General features: G+C 35.2%; 1 protein-coding gene across 12 annotated transcripts in view; it reads right to left on the reverse strand.

The window, feature by feature from the left end:
- Positions 1 to 1113: 1113 nt before the first annotated feature.
- The window catches only part of DICER1 (dicer 1, ribonuclease III), a 97565-nt gene continuing 84240 nt past the window's right edge, over positions 1114 to 14438 (reverse strand). For all 12 annotated transcript variants that reach the window (XM_050954449.1, XM_050954442.1, XM_050954439.1 and 9 more), the window contains 5 exons: positions 11434 to 12316; positions 9274 to 9542; positions 6549 to 6711; positions 6366 to 6441; positions 1114 to 6022 (listed from right to left, as the gene is read on the reverse strand). In XM_050954449.1, coding sequence (XP_050810406.1) covers positions 5857 to 6022; positions 6366 to 6441; positions 6549 to 6711; positions 9274 to 9542; positions 11434 to 12316 — 1557 coding nt within the window. In that variant the 3' untranslated portion in view covers positions 1114 to 5856. The remainder of the gene's footprint in view (positions 6023 to 6365; positions 6442 to 6548; positions 6712 to 9273; positions 9543 to 11433; positions 12317 to 14438) is intronic.

Genomic DNA, 14438 nt, shown 5'->3' on the forward strand with positions numbered 1-14438 from the left:
CCTTGGATGGGGCTGAAGCTCAGAGACTTGAGCCCTGCCACCTAGGGCTGAAGCCAAAGCCTGAGAAACATAGCTTTATGGTGGCTCCAAGCAATTGCCCTGCTTGCTAACCCCTAATGCTGGCCTTGGCTTTTATATGCAGAAAACCAGTTGTCGTGACACAGGTGGGCCATGGAGATTTTATATCATACTGGGGTTGGCCTCAGCAAGAAAAAAGGTTGAGAACCCCTGTTCCAGGCTGTCCCTCCATACCCTCCCCCAAAAAAAATCAAAATGGCCCAGGGCACAGTAATTTACTTATGTTGGTTATTGTCCAGATGGCTAACTTTATACCCATTAACCAAATATCAGGCTGGAGAAGGAAAAAAAAAACAAAAAACGGTAACACCACACTGGCATTTCAATAGGAGTTTCTTTATGCTTTTTAGTTTAGGGAGGAGGAGGAGGAGGGCTGGAAATTGTCTGTTGCTGACGCCAAGAGGCAGATCAAACTGGGGAGTTTTCTAGACGGGAGAGCAAATCCTTGATTGGTGACTGACAGGTCTCTCTTGCCTCCTTAAACTTTGCAGCACTGTACTAGTGCACAAGCTGGACTAGTCTGTTTTCAGTATCCGAGATGAGATGCCAAATGAAAAACACCATAAATGGAAAAAAAATTGTTTTACAGGCAATGTATTTTTATTTGCATAGGTTAACAAGTTTGTTTCTTTAAAATATTGACTCAAATTGTGCTATCCCACTTTTGCAGACAGACCTGGGTGCATACACGTCCCACTGACTTCATGGGGATCTTGTGCAGGTGTAAGGGCACACCCACACAGATCCAGTTGTGGCTGCAGGGCCATTATTTCTCACTGGACTTAAGAGGTATGCATGAGGGGTTTAAAATAATTCTAAAGAAACCTTGAGAATTTTTTTCTGACTAGCCATCAGTGGAATGGGATGAGTGGAACTGTACACAAACATTATTTCCTAGTCTAATTTAAATACATTTTACATTTAAAGACTGTTACTTAGATTCAAATGGAAAAGTAAAAATTGTGAGTAATAAAAGATTAATATTTCTTGAAAGGCTCTAACAGTCTAATTAAACTAAAGAAAGACAACACAAAGTGAACAGACCATAACTTTATTGGAGATATACTCAGCTACAATTGTTACAAAAAACTATTAAAAGTAATTGTGATCCATAAGGTGCAGGCTGCACATTTCTGCAGCATGATTACAGTATGAATGAATTACATTTTATGTCCCTTAAAGATAGCTGCAGCATGTGATGGTAAATATTTTATTGTTCATCAAATTTTATTTGTTATTCATTCTACTTGATTTTAACCACCTTTTATGTCAAACTATATACAATAAAAACACCTGCAATTCCCAGTTCTTGTCTACATTTGTCCTTTTTCTACATAACTTGCTGCTGCAGTGCATTTTGAGTGCATCTACAAAGCAATTTAAATAGTCTGTGGTTGCTATCCAAATTAAAAGGGGGAAGAGATCTAAAGGATGTATTGGGTAAAGTGTATATAGTTATAGTTACTTTTGAAATAAGTTAATTTTAACTGCTAGTGGAGTATACAGCAATGACCTCTACTCATATTTGCCAACATAATTCTAATGGAGCTACAGCTGATATTTAGATTACATTTCAGGGTCGTAAATTGTAGTTTTATGTTTTTTAACTTAATGTATAAAATAAAGATAAAATTTTCAAGAAGTTAAAATGGATTTAAGTGGTTGAAAAATACAAATGTGTCAATCAAGTACCACAGGTAAAAATCCTTCTCACTGGACTCACAACAGATCCACTGATTTTCAATGAGACTGTTCATGTGGGGAAAAAAAAGTGAATGGGATGTGGCCAAATACAGACAAGTGTAACATCACAGCAAATTACATAGGAATGTGTTGTCTTCAGCTTCATAAGTGCTGCTAAGATTGTGATCCAAAGCCTCTTGTATTTTCTATATAGATAGGTGTGTCTACAATATGTATGTCACACACATAAGCGCACATATTTCCCAGATGACGACTATTTTTAAACACCGGAACAGAAACCCAAACTCAGACACAAACAATTAATGGCATATCCTCAGCTGATGTAAACTGAAATGACTCTAAACCTCAATGGTGCCACACCAATTTACACCAACTAAGGATCTGTCCCTGTGTCTATTAGGCTTTGCATTATACTCTGAACTGGTACTCAGACTGGCTTGAATTCTTGTTAAATTCTGTACTCTGTGGTCACAGCATAGCTTCATGTAATGAGACTGAAAAATAGTAGGCCTTTTGATATAAATGTTAGCAGCATCAAGCTGAATAAACATTTCAGAAGTCACTACAGATCCCTCAATATCCAGAAAAAGGGGAGATTTAGTTGAAGTTGACCAAATTGCTATGGGCTGTCTTCTTGTAAAAACTACACTATGCGCACAACATGTTGATTTGTTCAGAGATAACTACAGGAGTGTCAGAGGTCATTCTAATTTTAATTACTTCACATAACAGTAAAAATGATGTAATAAAAAACAATAGCTTTAAAATACAATCAAGATTTTCATAACGTCTTTGTTGTATTTTCATACCCAGTAAAAATGCCACAGACATTACAAATGACCTATATAAGTTGTGCAAGTAAATGACACATTGCAGACATTATAATTATCTTTTTCAAATTCAGTAAATCAAAACAGCAGCAAGGCCAAACCACATTTTTCCTCTCTGTTGAGCATATTTTTTTCCTTGAAATGAGGTAAAGCATGGTACCAAGTGCAATGCTTATTTGTGCTACATGAAAGAACAGCGCAAAAAAAAAAAAAGCCATAAAATAAAAACACAGCATAGTTAGGAGGACTGTTTAAAGTACAGTATAATAGAACTAAGAAGATAAAAAACAAAGTTCATGCCAATTAACCCCCACACTATTTATGAGGCATCTGTGTGGTTGCTTTTGAAGATGGGTTGCAACAGTCCACTTACACTTGTGCTTACAGCATTGCCAAGTGATTTCTATCCCAACCTTCAAATGATCAGATTTAGGTCTTTAATAGCATACACTGTCCAATATCATAATCATATCAACTGAAGAGTGAAACACAAGAGTTGTACAGCATGGAAACTAGGATGATTTTTCTATCCCAAAGGATTTGAAATATTTCAATGAGGTCACACTGGAAAAGAGTTACGGCATTTAAAAAACAGCAGCAGCAGAAACTATAGTCAGCCACAATACATTTCTTATTACTAATTCACAGGAAACAGGTAACAAGGGGATCATTGACCACTGCTGAAATACAGAGCACAACACCAAATTCAGTTTGTTTGTGTTCTTTACATCAAACACTTGGTAGCAAAAGTTTGATTTTTCCATGTCATTTTTTACTGCTAACAGATTTACCTCAAAACTGTGAGAATCCATGACCTTCAGACGTCCAAAAAAGAAACCTATTTCTCAAAGTGTTTGCAGAGGACCCCACCATTTTTATTTTATATTATTCATTGTAATATAATTAACTTTTATTTTTTTTAAGCCTTAGGGATGTTATGACATTTTAAAAATTGACCCTTGGGCCAGGAGCCATGGAATTTTCACATTAGTGATAATCCACTTTCCGTTGGTGTGCTGTAAAATCCTGACTCCTGGCTGAAAGAAATGGTTATCAATAAATTTTTAATTGTGTGGTGATTCATACCAATTTACTCATACAAAGTTATTATTATTATTATTGTTCTTTTTTTTTTTTTGCATAAAACAAGTTTAATTTAAATATATTTCAAGACTTGCGGGTTTTAAACTTCCCATGATACATTTTTACTCTCATGATTAAAGAACCAAAACAGTAAAGTTATTTTGTTTTTAAAACATTGCACTTATATTATTATACTAGTGATACCAGCAATTTGTTTTCAGATTTTTGTAAGAATTATTATAATTTTAAGATTAAAAAAACTTTAGATAGAAAATCTAATTACAAAATTCTGTATTTCAGAGAAGCTTAATGTCCATCCCTTGCACGAAGGCTTTTTGTTTTTTTTTTTCTATTTTCTAGAAAGCTAGAGCTGACAGGGTTTGTTTTTTTGTTGTTATTTAGTGAGAGTGTACGGAGGGAGTGGGGTTTTCAAAGCAGGAAATACAGTATTTATTCGTAATTTAAACACATAAAACAGCACCAAGTTCAGACCAATGTGCTGGAAAACATTAAAACACCTTGCTCAGCTTTCTCAAACTTCAAGCATAATTAACAGGGCAAAATTGCAGCAAATCTCTGCTGATATTGGTGGGAGTACAAGACTGACCCACAGCTTTTTAAAAAAAAAAAAAAAAAAAAAGGTAAATTAAGAGGTATTATAGTTACAGTGCAAAAAATTAAAATTTCAAGCATAATATATAAACATAGCACCAAAACAAAAACAAAACAAAAAACAATGCATGCAAAGAACAGAACAGAACTGAGGTATTTAAGTGAAGAGTGCCTACACAAATCTAATTAAAGAAACATGTATGATTTAGGCAAAGCCTAAAAACGTATGATTTTTTCCCAATAGACTGAAAAAACAATGAGCTAGTTTCTCTAAATTAAGGACCTAAATCACAGATTTATCAAAAGTACGGCAGTTCATCTCAAACATCAGCTTTCATGGCATTTAACAGCACAGCTTTGGTAAGTGAAATATGCATTCAACTCTGTGAAAAGCACAGTAAGAAATTTATGTGGAAATATTTCCAAGTGTAAAGGTGCTCCATTTGTTAAATAAGTAACCAATTGATTATAAAATCTGCAGCATATTTTAGGTGTGATATGTCTAAGGTTATTTTGTTAGAGCAACAGCCTGCACTGTGCAGTTATTCATTACTATTTGTTTCCAAGTCTTGGAACTATCTAGTTTGCACGTTTGTGTAAAACTGGAATTTTAGCCAAAGACCATTTTTTGTTTGTGGTATTAAAAAAAATTCTGTAGACTAACCACTCCTCTGAATTGTTAAAAATAACCTCATTACACATATATGAATACAATTTCTATTATAATCCTGTAATAAGTTAAGTCGCAGCTATACTAATGTGTTGTACTGTAAATATAGAGCTGTATCATCATAAAATGCATAATAAAAATGAAGGGAATGTAAAACAAGTTTGTTCCAGAAAGATCAGAAATTAAAGATTGTTAATGAGGGTTTATTTACGTTTAAGGCAAGAACCTTTTTATGCAAGACTATGTGGCATCAGGAAGTTGAAATTTATTTCTGCCAGTATGCCAGCCATTTCAACTAAAGACCTGTCCCTAACAAATAAGTGCAATAATGACTGAGAATGTCATCTTGATGCAAAGATGACATGGGAAGGGAGGGGGTGAAGGGATGACAATACTGGCACACTTATTCTCTCTTATACCAAATCATCCTGTGCAGTTTATAAACTGCTTTATGACTGGCACTAGTGCACAGATTGAGGAATTTCAAGATTACTATGTATAAATCAAGCATCTGCATTAGGCATAAGATCCCCGGCCTTCTAACACTAAGCAAAGCTGTACTGACAATAAAAATAAACCAAAAAAACCTGACAACAATTCTTTTGAACACTAACTAAATGTCATCATTAAAGCACTCTTGTGATTAAACAAAGCAGAAGTGAGGAAAGAAGACAAGATTGTGTTTGCGCAAAACCCTATAACTACAATTAGTTCCAAAATTTTATACACGTTAAATGTTTTGTTAGCTATTCTGTTATCAAACAAACATTAAATTCTGTCTTCAATTTGTTCCTCTCAACATCAACTTTAAAAAAAATTACTTTATTTTGTGGGATTTTTAATTTTTAATTTTTTTTTTGTTTTGTTTTAAGAGGCGTCTCAGATGTTTGGGACCTGAGGTTGGTTTGCTTTGAGGCTTCGTAGTGCTCTTCTTGCAGCTGCAGATTTGGCAATCCTATAGCTTCTGCCAACACCTTTAAACTTTCCTTTCCCTACAACTTCCACTGTTACTCTGACCTTTCCATCGTAAGTTCTTTCTGCAGGACTGCAAAAAACAAAAACAAAACAAAAAACAAAAAAACACAACACACACATTACCACCAACATAAGCAAAGGTGAAAAAAGACTCTTCACATGGTCTTCCTATGGATAAAGTATATAATGTGTATAAAATATATAATTTAATAGACTTTATTTTTATCTTACTTAGAAAGTTTTCTGAAGGTAAACGTTCTAAAAAAGTAATCAGTAAGCACAAAGAACATCTTTCCCGCTCAGTATAGGACAGATTAAACACAATCAATATCCATTAACATTTCTTAGTAGTCTAGGAAGCACAGTTTAAAAAATATTTTATAGCAATGCTTATCAAGCAAATTTACTCTTACCTAAATTTGGCTGTCTCTGGTTCCATCTCCAGCAGCTCCCGTACTGGGGAACGAGGCACATTTGCAGAAAACTTTTCTATGGTTTAAAAAAAAAGAAGAAAAAAAAGAGGTAAATTTGATTTTCCCCCCTTACAAGACAATTAAATACTAAAACTTTTTTCTCTATGAAAGCTGACACATTACCTATTAATGGCCTCATCATAGGATAGTACACATGCCAAACCATTTCCAAAGACATCCCACTATCCATATAAATGGCACCAGCCAGTGACTCAAATATATCTCCCATGGCCTTTGGTACTTCAATATCTTCTTCCTTCTCTTCATCCTCTTCAGATCTTCTGAGCTGTTTGAAATTATAAGAGACAGTTGTCACATTGAACATTTTTAAAAAAAAAAACATCTTCAGATATGGAAGATCTCTCTAATGCCCTGTCCCATGTGCCTTCTTTGAGTCTTTCAATGACACCTTTCCACAGCTAAATCATTGCTGTATTCCCAAATGAAACCAAGTAGCTGGATCTAGTGTTTTTCAAACATGTGAGTGTAAAAAATAAAATAAAATAAAATAAAATAAAATAAAATAAAATAAATCCACCACATACCGATACCATATATGCTTTTTGAATCCCACTTGTACTAGTTCTGCAGAATTTCACTGTAGGTCTGTTATTCCCAGTAAGAAACAGACTTGTGTCTGTCAGTTAATGCTAGTAAGCCATGCATAACCAAGAGAGTTCATATTTTAAACATCTCCTATAAGGAGGTTTTCAAAGCCTAAGATAATTTTTGGTTGAAAAGACCATGTTTAAATGGTATGTAACACACATACACTCTTTCCATATGTTCTTAGTTATAGAAGGCAGGTGTAGCATAAGTGTAATTGAAAAGAGCCATTATTAACAACAACTCAGTAGAGTCAGACTGTGTTTACACTATTTGTATGCTCAGCTACTTGATGCCAGAGAGACTGCTTTTAACATATATGCAGCATTTTATTCTATGGTTTACTACTGCTTTTATGCAGTTCTGTTATTTTTGCACTGCAAAAAGGTGTACGTATTGTGTTATGTGCACATCTTGATTTTAATATAGTCCTTTACAATAATATTTTTTCAATTACATGCAGTTTTGTCCACATTTTGCCTTAGTGTAAATAACACAGGAAGCTGAATTGAATAAAACTGCTTTTGACTACCACACCTCCAAATAAATGGAAATCAACATTTTCCTATCTTTTCTCTTCCCCTACTGGCCGCCTCTCACTCACTTGGTGGTTGTTCAGGAGTTTAAAATTCTACGGCAAATACTTTGGCTGCCCTCTTAAAAGGTACAGTATTACTCCATGTATTAGTCCCATCAACATTTACTCCTAAAATAGATCTAACAGGGAACTAGACTGAACGTGCAAACTCTTCAAACAGCAATCTTATTGTTAAACAAATATGCCACTGTATTTGCACAGTGTATTTCACACCATATGAACAGCAAAACACTTTAGGAAGTTCTACTCCCCTTATAAATAATAAATGTAACGTACAAGATAAGGGACAAAAGATGTTTTAGGAGTGAGATTTGAAAAAAGAAGAGCTGGTGACAAGGAGAGATGCATGGAGATTGGTCCAACTGGCAGGATCTGCTGAAGCAAAGATTCTTGCATTAACTGTGATGAAATTAAAGGAAGAGACACAGTAACCCAGTGCCAGACTAGCATAGGGAGCAGGTAGAGTGGTAGATAGAAACAAGAACTAAATAACTCGAGCCATTTGATAACCTGCTAGTGTTTCTGAGGTACCACCTCAACCATATTAAATGATTAAGTCACTTTCACAAAGCCAAAAACCACTGTTGTAAAACTTTAAGGCTAGCTTCTATGCCACTTACTGACACTGGGCAGACCCACCGTAATGAATACTACACAATATAACGGTGGCAGAGTCTGATCCTTTGTGATTAAATCATTTGACACTTGTCTCCTCAGTTGTTTTCTCATCTTGCAATGGAAAATTCAAAGGTTTTGGTTTGTAGTAAATGCAAGGGCTATAAAAATGTATATATATACCTATATAAAGGAGTTGAATCTAAACTGAGTAATGGAGTGAACAAACTACTGAAGACCAAGATGGCAGGTATTTAGTCACAGATGTAATCAACACTATTCTTTGAAGGTAGGTTCTTGCTCTAAAAGCAATTAAACCATACTTTTTAAGACTACTACAGAGGACACTTATCAGGCAAAGATCAAACCAAAATGTTAAGGAAGACTGGATGGGCTTGATAATAAAAAGAAGAGTCTCATCTTTCTGTTCTAGGTAGTTGGTTTGAATCTGACCCAGATCAGCTGAGACAGAAAGCCATTGCCATTATGTGGTTGTTTAGTAGCTTATCTGAAATGATTTGGTTTTAGTTCCTTTCCCAGAAAACAAGTGTCCATCAACATATAATTTACTTAAGTTTTCTTGGCCAGTCCAAAGCCTGTGTTTACAAACCTTCAACCAAACTGCTCTTAAAATAGTTCACTTGAAAGATACTAACTGTGTTTCCCTGGCCAGTGGATCCAGGGCCTCTCAGTCAGTGATGAAGAACACTGTTGAAGTGGTGTAGGGAAAAACTGGTGTAAGCATGAAAGTGTGATATCACCTACTCTGGATATCACAGACGATCTCAGGGGTAAAATCTGGTATCAATCCAATAAAAAGTTGTTTTCTGAGCACTTTCATTTAGTAAAAACTGCTTAACGAAAGCATGCAGTTATGCTAAGTAAACTACTACATTACTGGCATCCATATGCTTCTTTGGCTGCTATACATTCAAAGCTAACACATTATAAAAACCTGCATTGTGCTAAGAATTCTGATGACAGGCTAAAATCAGACACTGAACGCAAATACTTTCAAATACTACTAACCTCAGAATCCATTCCTTGCATTTCATTCTTTTCCATCTGAAACTGTACAAAGTCATCAATAACATGAAAGAGCTCAGGAGAGACAGCTTTGAAGTACTTATGGTAATCATACTTTACAGCTAATGATGCAAAGATGGTATTATTGACTAAAGCGGATCGTAGGTCAGTTAGAACTCCTGGAGAGTGTTGCCGTGGGTCTTCATAAAGGTGCTTGGTTATGAGGTAGTCCAAAATTGCATCTCCCAGGAATTCCAAGCGCTGGTAACAATCTTAAAGCATTGGAAATAAAAAAAATGTACAGCAATACAATTACGTTTATTTAACTAACACATTCTTTCCTAGCCTCTCTGGATAGAAGGTTTGGCTTTTTACTATGTAAATACCACAAGTTAACCAATGCTCAAAAAAAGATAAATATCTATCCATGTTTAAACACAGATATCTTTTTACTGGATTTTGTTTTCAGTGTTATCTTAAAAGGTTGTTCTGCTTGTTTTAATGGATTCCAAATATAAGAAAAAGCTGCACAATTTATATGTAATAATGAAGCTTCTTCTGAAACAAATACTTACAGCACCGTGGCAAAAATATGGGCTTATAATGAAGGCTCAAATGCCTTAAATCTGACTGATCAAAAACAACATCAAGTGATGGTACAACTGTGTTCATCTGAATGGACAATGGTAACCAAGCTTTCAAAAATTCAATAAAGAAATCAATACACTAAAAAAAGAAAGTGGGGCACTTTCAATATTAATGTTTCTAAGGTAAAGTTCTATTCCTTTAGACTTTTTGTAGTTTAAGTGTTCAATGATGTTTCACTCTCAGATGTGCTGATGTTAATTTTGAATTAGGGGGTTTGTTGTTAATGTAGAAAGAAAGAGAGAGAGAAAGAAAATCAAACAAACTGAAAGCTTTAAAAATGAAATGACTAGAATGAAGCAGTTTTCGGTACCTATCATATGGATCCTGACACATTTTAACTTTTACTGTTCATGAAAATATATATCACTAACATTAATAGTTTCCCCAAAATATTCTTCCCTGTCAACTAAAGTAGGAGACTGGGAATTCCTAGATTCCATTCAAGTTTCTGCCGCTGACTGTGTAACTTTGGTCAAAACACTATGCTTCAATTTTCTCATTTGTGTAATAGGAATAATTACCTACCACTTACCTCATATGAGTATTGTGAAGCTTAATGTCTGTAGAAGAACAGCTCTTTCTCCAGGAAAAGCACTTTAAAATGCTATGTTAATTTTTAATACTACGTATATTCTCCTTGTTAGACCTCTATCATAGCATATTAACATTTCAATAGGATGTGTGTTAAGAGCTGAGGGTTTTTTGAGAGGAGTTTCTCCTGGAAAATCATCACTCCCACTTTCCGTGGCCCCATGACGTTTGGTCAAGGCGTCACTTGATTGAAAGTGATCCTTTTCTAAGATCTAGATCCCATTAGGTACAAACCCCCTCAATTACCACTGACCTCAGTATGAGTTGAGGACACTCAATACATATATCACACTGGACTGGGCTCTAAAGGTACTCCTGAGCATTCCCAAACTTGGCCACTCCACCGAAAAACAGACTAATGCAGCCTACAGGTGAAATCTCGGCTTCAGTGAAGTCAAGGTGGTGCTCTTGGGATGAAAATCAGTGAAATAACTACTTTTTTTTTTTAAATGTCATTTTTTGAAAAATGTTTTTTTTTTTTTTTTAAACCATGGTGGCTAGTTTGAGAGGCATGGCAGTTTCTGAGATTCTTTGCTAAGTCACCCTGCTGAATATAGGATTAGTATTGAGCACGTAACAGCTGATGAGAGAGGGGACAGAGGTAAAATATGAAAAAACTCCACAGTCTAGAAAAAAAACCCTGTATTATGGTGCCCTATACCATGCACTTGGTCCAGGGAATTGTGAGTCGCTCATGTGCCCTGGTAGCATTTTAGGGAGGGAGAGGTCACACACAGTTCACTGGAAGATCTCTTAAAAACAGCAGAAAGAAGATCCTTCTTGGTATTCATTTCTGTATTAAGAGGCAATTATTTTGACATATAAAAAAGTCAAGATCTATGCACAAAAAATAACCTGCACTGTATATCCTTTATTTATATCAATCTAATACTGAAATGAAGTAATTTCTTTCAGACAACTTACCAGTAATGGTATTGTAATGGTAGGAGGCATGAGTAAATGCCTGAAGAAGATAAGCCTTGTTCTTAAAACTGTAGTTAATTTTCTTCTCAAAATTTTCAAAACCAGATATTAGGTGATTCAGGGTTTTATCAGCATCTGGGTGATCAAACATACATCTTGGTGGAATCTTCAAACAGCCATACTCCATTTCTTTACACAGAGAACATTCTGAATTGGCTACAGAGGCAGAAGCACAGTTTGATGAAAGATTTTTCTGTTGACTGTTAAAATTCTCCCTGCTAGAACATGAAGTGCTGTTCCACTCAGTTTTTTTCATTACTGGGAGCACCTTCAACCCTAATGAACACAGAAAAAGCTGAGCAGCTCTTTCACCACAGCTAGTCAGATAGCAGCCCAGCAAGGCTTCCACACAATCTGCAATGCTTTTGTCAGCAATACACTGCTCTGTATGCAAGTCATACGAGATAGACTGTTTTCCTGTGTCAACACCACAGTTTTCTTCTGACGGATTCCAGAAGCCTACTACAAAATCATCTTCTTCAACAGCCTTGCTAGGATCCAGATAACACATAGCATCCCAAGAACTGTAGTCAAAATCATCAAAATCTGAAGAAAATTGAATATTACCCAGGGATGATTTTTTGGGTGCTTTCCATTCATAGCTAGAATCAGTGGTTGAAAAGGGTGAGAGAGAAATTTTCTTCACAAAAGCCCCAGATCCCATTAACATATTATCAATGAATTTGATATGTTCCTGATCATATTCCAAAAAATCATCTTCAAGGTCAGCTTCTTCCTTGGGTAATCTCCACATTAGGTCTTCATCCTCTTCATCGTCATAATCGTCATCAAGTTTACCATTAGCTAACAAGCTTTCTTGTGTCTGAAAGAAATAAAATGAGGCACGGGGAAAAAGAGGTATAATTATCTTTCAAACAAGTTTCATAACTCTGCAAGCACAAGAGATAATTTTCAATTATAACCACTGTCAGCTAACTTTAAAAGCATGACCATTTGTTTTTTGTTAATTGATATGGATTAACTTGTTTAATCAGATGCAAAGAGCAATACCAATTATTATTCTCATTCTAAGACTAAAGCCTTGGGGTACAATTAAATTTTCTATAAGCAACCTTCATTGTTACAATAGAATTTCTTACAATGAGCATCTAAGTTTCATAGGAATACCAAAAAAAGCAGAGGCTTTTTTTTTTTTGTTTACTTGTGTCTAGTACATAAGTCGCTTAAAAAAAAAAATAAAAACCACCCATAACCCACTCGTGCAGATAGAAAACGGGGTTGGGGGGACACAGCAACACCAATTTTAAAATAGTGACATTAGATGTACCAAAATTTGTTTCTTTCTCTCTGGCTGCTAAGTAATGCTACTATACACAATCAAGGAAGGTAATATGAATAGCATTTCTACAGTACATACATTTAATTATAGGGTTTCTGCCGACCTTACTGTAGGTAAATCATAGGCATGCTGCCCCATATTCATGCTTTTGAGATATTCACATCAACATACATGAAACATGAAAAAAGATTCCAGTGAAACAATTATAAAAATTCCTTTTATCCTTGGGCTACTGTAATAATTATTCTCTAAGCAGCAAAGTGTCAGTTTTCCCACATTAACAAGTAGTTTGTAGTCTACAGGCAAACATGAAGGAAAACAAATTTAGAGAATCAACATACGGTGATTTTTATATATAGACAGAAAAGACAAAAAAACAGGAGCTCTAATGCCAGTTTGATGTTTATGTGGGTGATGGCCTGGATAGATTGTGCTGGGGATTCAGTAACTCGGTAAGTCATCTAACTTTTTTCTTTTTTTTTAAGGTGGGGGAGGGGCAGGAGGAAACAGGCCAATTTTTGATTATGCAATACAAGCTGTATTTGAAAAAAGTCAGTGAGAAAAAAATTAAGACAATGTAGTTCTAACAGAGAATCTTCCATACCCTGTTCTGCCAAAAAGATTTTTCCAATTTGTTATGCATTTTTGTAATATTGCAAATATTTAATAAGATCAGGCTAAGAATGTAGAAAACACACATTTAGACAGCATGTTTCTTAAAAACTGCATTTTTGGACAAAATATTAGCATGCTCATTTAGTGAAACAACACAATAACTCAAAAACTACTCCAAAGGGGATACATTAAGAGACTGTTAATTCTCTTAAGAGGTATTCAGTTAAGCAAAATCTCCTGGGTTACATTTTAGTTTAATTAGAAATGGATATAATTTTTGTTTTATACTGTTGCTCGATTTTATTTCTACTCTGTGCATTTGTCATTGAAAGGAGGAAAATTTAGTGATACATATGATTAATGAAAAATAACAGGTATCAAATTTGTCTGGCTTGGAGTAAATCATCAAAAACAGGTATGTCAAAATGTTACCTAACTAAGGATTGCCCTGGCAGCTTGCTAAGGCCCTGACCCAAGAAAGCACTTAAGGTCAGTGCAGTTGCTTGCGTGCTTGATCCCGCACCACTGAAGTCAATGGAAGTTTTGCCGTTTCACGAGAGCAGGATCAGACCCAAAGCACTTTCCTGGATTGGGGCCTACAAGCCTAAGGACCATTCCACTTTGAATAAAATGGAAGAGTTTATATTTGCCCTCATTTTAAAGTATGGATGTAGGGCTTGCAGATATTATGGCCCTAACATGCAGAGTTCCAAATAATATGATCAGAAGGGAGCATATAGTAATTTAGAAAATGAAGTATAAGGAGGCCACATTTCCATATTAGAAAGAAAAACGAACAGTAAAAACTCCATACTCTGTATCTGGCCTGAAAGCAGAATTTTGACTACTCCAATTAAGAATGACAGATGCCCAAACAGCAGTTTCAAAATAGACTTAAGTGATTATGAATGAGATCTATCAGTTTTAAATTTTCCCAAAGGAAAAAAAAACCACCCTGAACTCTGAGCAAAAAAGAGTTTTGATATAGATAAGTGAACTCTGTGAAAAAGAACAAACTAGTCCTAATATC

The sequence above is a fragment of the Gopherus flavomarginatus genome, chromosome 5 (genome assembly GCF_025201925.1).
Source record: "Gopherus flavomarginatus isolate rGopFla2 chromosome 5, rGopFla2.mat.asm, whole genome shotgun sequence".
NCBI lineage: Eukaryota > Metazoa > Chordata > Testudines > Testudinidae > Gopherus > Gopherus flavomarginatus.